The sequence below is a fragment of the Urocampus carinirostris genome, chromosome 2 (assembly GCF_059441175.1).
Source record: "Urocampus carinirostris isolate Australia breed hairy pipefish chromosome 2, RoL_Ucar_1.0, whole genome shotgun sequence".
Lineage (NCBI taxonomy): Eukaryota > Metazoa > Chordata > Actinopteri > Syngnathiformes > Syngnathidae > Urocampus > Urocampus carinirostris.
Window position 1 is genome coordinate 23,565,073 of NC_142350.1, and position 8,292 is coordinate 23,573,364.

An 8,292-nucleotide genomic window follows, 5' to 3' on the forward strand; every position below is an offset into this window, starting at 1 on the left:
ACGTGCAGTTGACTGTGTTACATTGCGTTTTATTACCGTTTTACTTTTTCTTATATATATATATATATATATTATTGTGCTCGTGCACCGTTTTTTTGTCCTTCCACATGCATGAGCCCACCAGCTGACACTTTTAAGGCTTTAACACGCTGCTGGCTTTCTCTGTTTGATGGTCCATATGCTCCACTGTGGGCCTTAGCGGTCCAATTGTCACTCGGCCACATCCACAACGTGTCGGATAATATATTTCGGTAACGGAATTGATGCAAGACAAAAAAAACCACACCTTCTACTCCATCCAGGATCTCGGCTTGGCACAAAACACTGCCACCAACACCAGGACGCCCATCCCCCTCGGTTCCCTAGCTCACCAGATCTACAGAGTCATGGCCTCCCGTGGCTACGCCAACAAGGATTTTTCATCTGTCTTCCAGTTCCTGCGAGAGGAGGAAGGGCAGTGAGCCAAAGAGGCAAGCTAAAGCTCTGCCTCAACACCCCTTGTTAATACTCAGGAGATGTGACATTACTGTTCATTTAATACACTGGTTCTCAACTGTTTTTTCTTCAGGACCTACCCTAATGACAAGCTGCGACCATAATCAAGAAAAAAAATTATCTTCTCAAATTCATCCAAGGAAACGATTGTGGAGTTTAAAGCAGAAATAGTAGACTTTTTTTTTCAACAAAAAAAAAAAACCATGTGAAAATGACTTCAAGTACACATGTAAGCCCGCATTGCATACAAACAACTCCCTAAAGCTGCTTTAAAGTAGCTGCATACTCAAATAAATTTAAATTATTAAAGAAACGTGTACCTAAACATCGACCATCATTCTATTATGTAGTTGATAAAGATTGGTAGAATGCTTGGAAAGTTCAAAATATAACACTTTTAAACCATTTAGTGTACCTGCAGACACTCCCATACACTTTTTGTATTTCGCAATCGTTTTCTTCTACTCGATTGTTGTCACTTTTTTCCTTTTTTCCCCTCCCCTTATACTCACTTTCTTGGGAAGGGAAAAAGCCCAACAAGATCCCAACAAAATGAGATATGGTCCCTCTCAAACAAATTGATTCACTGAACAAATAAAAGAGATCGAGCTGGGCATTATTGCTGTTAAGGAGGGCATCCCTTGCACACGTCACCCTCCTTTTATTCTTCTCGTTATAAGGCCCGCAACTCAGCGTTATAAGGCCCGCGACACACTGAAAACAAGCCCGCGACCCCTTTTGGGTCCCAACCCACCAGTTGAGAAACACTTGACTTGTTAACGTGTTACTTTACCTTTAGATGTTTTTGTACAATGCTCAGGGCTTTTCTGGCATAACACAAGTTACTTGAATTTACCTCTAAAACACCAGTTTTATTCCTCATTCAACACAGTTTGACCTGTAGAAAATGTCTTAGTTTGTCATTAACAGCTGTTTTGAACAAATGTACATATTTGTATATTTCATTTTGTTGTGCTCTTTAAAGAAAAAATGTAAGCTGTCTGTAAAAAAAAAATCTTATGCATGTGTATATTTTGTCAATGCCCTCACATTTGGACCTCCAATTCTTGATTAAAATATTTTCTGTCTACTATGTGTATTTATTGGGCGATCTGTTATTTTAAAAATTGCCAAAACATTTGTATTTAACTTGTTGAAACACCTGAAGCTGCTGCTGGTTATTAATCAATGGTCACAAACTAGTTAACAGTGGAAGTTAGTCACAAGCTAATTACTGTAAATAACGGACTACAGAGCGCACCTGATTATAAGCCGCACCCACCACTTTTTAGGTGATTCGCCACTTTTATACTTACACAAGCCGCACCCATGTATAAGCCGCGTGCGCCCGCATTAAAACTTGTGACACAATCACAAGTTTAACCCAAACCAGGCTGTAAGCTCCACAATAGTAACTTCATAGATAGTACACAATTCTAGAACCACAGTTGGCATCATAAATGGAAAATGATACCCGTGATCAACGTATGATGCAGACTTGTAAAGTCCGGGTCCCGTTGAAAGTAATCCAAGAAAACAAAATGTATAATTACAAAGTTAAGGGTGGTAAAAATATATATCCACTATTGTCCACTGCAACAACAGACAGATCTACCGGTAACTCAGCTTTACCCCAATTCCCATCAGCCCACGTTTGCTCCGCCCCTTCCTTTTGATTTGTCCGTAGAACACATAACCGAATAAATCTCTAAAATAAATACATTACAAAAATATACAGTTGCAAATACATATTATACATGGTTACACATATTTACGAAGAAAGACGGTACACCGAGAGAGTTTTCAAAGCTTTAATAATAATAATATAACTTTCATCCCAAACCGTGCCTTTGAAAGGTACCACCACGCTAATAGGATCACGCTCGCAATGTATCAAACGTGCCTGTTAAAAAAGCATCCCGTAATTATGAAATTCACGGGAGATCGTCCTCAACTTCTTTCTCATAATTATCGCCATCAAGGGCGTCTTCCTCATTACTGGAAAGTGTCTTAACTTTACAGACAATGCATGCTTAAACTTGGAGTTTGCAGTCTTTCTTGGTGCACATACTCTACTGGTCTTAATTTTACCTTTTGTACTACAGCGCCGCTGGTGGCCGTTAGAAAAATTGCATAAATTGGCCGCTTCGCTGAATAAGCCGCAGGGCTGAGCATTTGGGAAAAAAGTAGCAGCTTATAGTCCGGAATTTACGGTAGCTATTTTTGAGTGTTAAACTTTCAAGAATCTCGCTTCCACAGGTGATCATGCAGGTGAGTGTTTCCATGATCCGTGATTCAGGGTCCTGATGCCTGAAAAAATTCTGGTTAGAGCTTGCCATCTTCTAGTAGCTTTTCCTGCTAACCAATAAAGTAGCTCCAACCAACTACTGCTAGTCGCTATTTCCAGATGCTCCGGGTGTCTTTTGTTGTCGCTGGTGGGGATTTACAGTTCTTTTCATGTCCTGTTGCAGGCTGAAATTATTCTTTGCGACTGCAAGAAAGATATGGAAGTATGTTCCCGAATTTTACAAAAAAATGTATCATTCGGCCTTCCGTAGTGTGTATTCTTTGAATTCTGGTCTAATGATGTATTATTACACTGTCTCGATTTTTTTTTTTAATTGTTTCCCTTCCTCTCGTTTATGTTGAAGCAGGTCCTCTTTTCTGTAAAAAGACGATACTCCTCCACCCTAAATATAAAACACTTAAATGTCCACATTACATACAAAAATAGAATTTTTGAAGGCACAATTTATATGTTTAAATTTTAGTAGACACTCTAAGTAAGAAGAGAAGATATTGATTGATTTTGAACTTGCATAGAGGACAGGTAAAGAAACCTTCATATAAGAAACTCACACACACTTCTATTCTACAGCTTATGAATGACCAACGGTATATTTCCTGTTGTCGATATCTGTGTATCAATTGTTATTACAACATCTATTGCAGCTTGGTCATCCTGGAACGGGGGTTACATCATGTGCGGTCCCTTCTCAAGGTTTCTTCATTTTCCTCATGTTGAGGCTTTTGAGTTTTTCCTTGCCCTCATGTAGGTATTAGATCATGGGATGGTGTAATAATAGTACACACAGTACTGTAATAATGGTATTTGGTTTGCAATAATCTCTGTTCTGTGCAGCCCTTTGAGACTCCTTGTGATTAAGGGCTTTACAATTAAACATGACTTGAAACGCCAACCTTTTCTAAATGCCCTTTTTTCCCCTAAAGGTTGTGGAATTCGAAGAACAGCAACATGATAGGCCGATAGTGAAATTGATGTAATAATCAAAACAAAAAAACAATAGAGTACAGTTAGTCTTTCTCATCTGACGTTTCTCCAGTCACCACAGGTGTGCACCACGTCTCTGTCTTGGGGCCCCTTCTCCCCATATCTACAACCTCATCCCTTCAATTCTTTTTGTGACTCTGAAGTCGACTGCGGCTACTGTGGGTGGTCGGGCCATTGTTTTGTGAATCACTGCATTGCAGATAACAATCATGGTTGGCTGTGAAAAAATCCCCCTCACTAAAAAGGGAGAAACAACTCTTGATTTTGACTTCATTAATGCTGTAAACTGTCTGCAGAGATCGGCCTCTCATCTAGGCTGCGGAATCGGGGGTGGCTGATTCATATAGGGTTAGGTTAAATTTGCCTCTTTTATGGCAGGCTGCTTAGTTGGCGGTTTCCTTGTTAAAGGACACATGAAAGCAAGTCGGAAAACAATCGAGGCAAGACTGACTCAAGCGCTGACGGCTGAAGGCAACGCAAACGAACCTGAGGTCCAGTGGGCCTCACCCTCAGGGGCTCTGCAAAAGAATTGTACTGTATTTTCTCTGCAGTCGGAGTGAAAAAAATCAGTCCAATAAGTCAGCCACCAGGGGTGCCAAAATCTCTTTTTTTTCTTTTTTCTTTCTTGTGTAATTTCTTTCCACAAATTCTGAGACTTCATGTCTTTAATTTTGGCTGATAGAATGATGGCTGCATCCTCCTACTTGTCGTCTCTGGACTCCTCGTGTACGGCGGTGTGTGTTTTGGAATCTTTCTCTTATCTCTGACTTTGTTTTGATGGCCAGAAAATTTATCTTCTTCTTTTTGCCTTGACCACTTTTCTGCATGTCTTTTGTAGGGTCCATTGTGAATGATAGCTCTTCAGAGCGGTACCATACAGTAGACGGTTTACAGAACGGTAAAGGGACACAAAGAGCATGTCAGGATTCAAGGGTACGCACCGGATTGCCAGGTCGAACTCTGGGAGTGGCGAAACTAGAGGCAATATTTTCCAATTCAGGTACTTTGTAACCTAAACCTTTTAATGTAGAGACATTTGTAAGTAAAGGGACAACAGTGTATTTTTTTCTAATACAGTATGTCTATATAGCTACGAAACAAATTTTCTGTAGGCCTTCAAAAATGAGTAAAAATGGCAAAAATTGGCTGGCACTGGCTCTCCAAATTTGAGAAAAAATGCCTGGCATTGAGTTAGGACCTACCTGCCGAACATCCCGCCCTCTTTTGCTTCCTCAGCTTTTAAATCCGGCTTCCACTATAAATACCTCTGTTGACTAGCTTCATTTTTTCCTCATTATTACTATTGTTTGATCCTCTTTGGTAGTTAACGTCTTGTTCTTTATAAGCAATTGGAGCGGTGGGGGAGTGGAGGTGATGCATGGCCTGGGAGGTGGGCTGGTCTCTGTAGCTCCTTATAGCATCCGAGTGAATTATTCCAACTGCACCCAAAGTGACATGGAGCTAAATTAGCTGCTAGAAAGGCACAGACATAATAGCTTGCCCGGCAGCTCATAACAAGCTGCTCACTGTAAAGCATTGAGCACTTGACATCTTTGTCACCAATATTATTATTATAATTTTCCACTATCAAACATTTTTGAAAAAGCACCAGGGCACCACTAGGGGGTGCCAAAAACAATGCATGGGGCTCCAGAGCCGCTTGTTGCTGACGCCCCGACTAATCCAATCCAGCATTCGTACGCGTGCTTGAGATCCTTGAAAAAGCTTGAATTTTAATGTTGTATTTTCACGGTTGGCAAAATGCTTGAATTTTGGCTGAAGTCCTTGAAAATGCTTGAAAATGTTGACATTGCCATTTTTCTTGGCAGTGTGACTATAGAGCACGCAATAAATGAATAAAAAAAATTGCTCTAGTGGTTTGTCATTATGGTGATGTCATGTGTAGTGTCACAGCCCCTTGTTGGTTGCACCCAAGAGGACAGCTCTATTTAGAAAAGTGGCTTTTCTTAGCTCACTCATTGAGAAGAGCCAGCTATCCCGACTCCCAAACTATGTATTTTTTCTATTTATCTACCCTGGTCAAATTCCTCGAGAGGGGTAATCAACAACAAGACAAACACATACAAAAAACTAAGAAAACAAAAAGGAAAAAAGTACCAAAAAAAACACAAAAAAATTGACCATGGCCCACCCAAATGCTCTAACACCCAAACAAGTTAAGCACCTCAGCACCCAACTTGGTCATGCTTTCGTCACTCCATGCAGAGACAGCATGTATTTTTAATGATATATTACCAATCATCTGCTTTTTTTATATCCTTTAACAACTAGGATTGTAGGGGCACAATTTCCTGTGGTGTGTCTCGGACAAGTAAAGCCTGGTGGCACCCACCCTGTCTCGAACAGGGGACCTTTCGCATGTTTGGTGAACTCGCTAACCACTGCACTATTCACCAATTTATTTAGTAATTAGTACATGTAAATGGTCTGCATTTATATAGCACTTTTCAAGTCACTGAAGACATCCCAAAGCGCTTTACAATGTGCCTTACACTTACCCAGTCACACGCTCACATAACGATAGCCGCGTCAGCCATGCAAGGCAACTACCTGCTTATCGGTGGCATTAGGCACTTAGTACTTTCATGTGTTATGCAGGGATCTACATGAAATAGAAAATTAAAATATTCAAAAGTCTACAAAAAATACGTAAAAGATAAAACAACTCTAGCTTTTTACACACTGAACTGATTTAAAGCGGAATAACAAAACAAAATTCCAGAACAATGCATAAAAAATTACAAATGTTAACTCTTTAGTGCTGTAAAAAAGATCAAATATAAACATTTTGCTATTTACAATTCTATTTTAACCAATTAGAATTTGGTCTTGTGAAAAACATGTAAATATTGTACATTAAAATAAGTACAACAAAAAGCAAAAGATGAGCAGTCTCTTATATTGAAAGATTGAATGCACTCTGCTTCGGAGCAATCAATATAATTCAAATGAGTCCAAATTTGGCTCATTTTTCTGCTTTTTATACATGCAGTAGTTTCTTTTTTTGTCTTCCGTATTGAACTCCATCATTACCCAACGCCTCTAAAGCCTTTTCCGTCTTTGTAAAGAAGCTGAATGGCAGAATTTGTGTCAGTTTATAGCAGCCCATTGACACAAAAAGATCGTAGATCATACTAGTACAAAGTATGTGTTAGCAGCAAGGTGGCAACTTTGTTTTAGTCATCAAAGCCAACCAAAAAGAACTGATCGGCGCTTATTTCTTCTTTTGAAGGTACTGGAAAATTGAAAAATTTGCCCTGAAAGTGCTTGAGAGGTACTTGAATATGGCCATGAAAAAGGTGTATGAACCCTGCCAACCATCGCAATCGGAATTCTCTGTTGGATTATTGTTTGTTTTTACGTGGTTTTATAATGCGAATACAGACAATAGTCCGTTTCCTTTCGGATTATTTCCTGCATGTAAACGTACGCACTGAATCAAATATTAAAGCTGCATTAACACACACATATACTTGTGATTAACGAGAGCATGCATTGGATTTATCACACACGGTTGCACATGCTCAGTAGCTCTTCATGATATTAATTACTCCCATTGGAAGAGCAATCATCTTTCCCGTCAGATTCGGTCGCCGCACCGGGTTCGATTCCTGTGTGAATAATAGCGTTGTTACTTGGGAGGGCCCGGGGCCCCTTAGAGCTTATCTAGCCCACTGGGTGGGTTCAAAAATTCGGTGGGTGGCGCAACATCCCAGTAAACATTCATCTCTGCCTAGCTTCATGCAAAAACTATAGTTGCCTTTTTCTAACTACCCAGCATTTGGTTGGTCCAAATGAGTGACCCAGTTGATCTAGTGCTTAAGTCAAAATGACCCAATTTGACTTATTATGCACATAATAAAACTTTTATAAAAACAACTAAAAAAATTATCCTTTAAATAATATGTTTTTGTGCAAAACAACACCAAAAAGTTGGTTCAAATTGACTCAAGGAGGACAAAAGTCTCTCCACACGAGTATTTTCCCGCGTACTCGACCTTTCGTGTTTTGTTCAGCTAGAACAAGTTGATATTCCATTAAATCCTTCATAATCTTCCTTTCTTGTTTCAGATTTAGTGCTCTTAAGTGTCTGAATATTCAGTGCTGTCTCGCTTTCTTTTTTTTTTGTTCAGTTAAAGTTAATTAGTGTTCCAACATCTTGCATTGTCTCTCTTTCATGTTTCGTTCTGTTACAACTAGTTTATTGGCCGCATTATATTTTATGGTCTCAGCATTATGGCATTGTAATTCTGCCCACATTTTAGAATGTTTCCTATGTTGTCTTCCTTTTGTGTTTGGTTCTGACATGTCCGGTTGGTATCGTAATATTTATGTTACATTAAAATGCTGTTCCCTTCAACAATTGAGTATGTTGCTTTCATCCTTGTTTTTTCTTGTTTTGTTCAGTTAGAACCAGATTGTGTGCCACGATATACTGCAGAATCTCCCTTTCGTGTTTTCAACATTCTGAGTAATAAGTTTTC

At 39.4% G+C, this 8,292-nt stretch overlaps 1 protein-coding gene across 3 annotated transcripts in view; it reads left to right on the top strand.

Annotated features, from left to right (window-relative positions):
• hibadha (3-hydroxyisobutyrate dehydrogenase a) overlaps window positions 1–1,585 on the top strand; it is a 32,486-nt gene extending 30,901 nt beyond the window's left edge. For 2 of the 3 annotated variants that reach the window (XM_088327854.1, XM_088327856.1), the window contains exon 8: window positions 303–1,585. In XM_088327854.1, coding sequence (XP_088183980.1) covers window positions 303–461 — 159 coding nt within the window. In that variant the 3' untranslated portion in view covers window positions 462–1,585. The remainder of the gene's footprint in view (window positions 1–302) is intronic. The other variant, XM_088327855.1, reaches the window with a different exon arrangement.
• The last annotated feature ends 6,707 nt before the right edge of the window (window positions 1,586–8,292 follow it).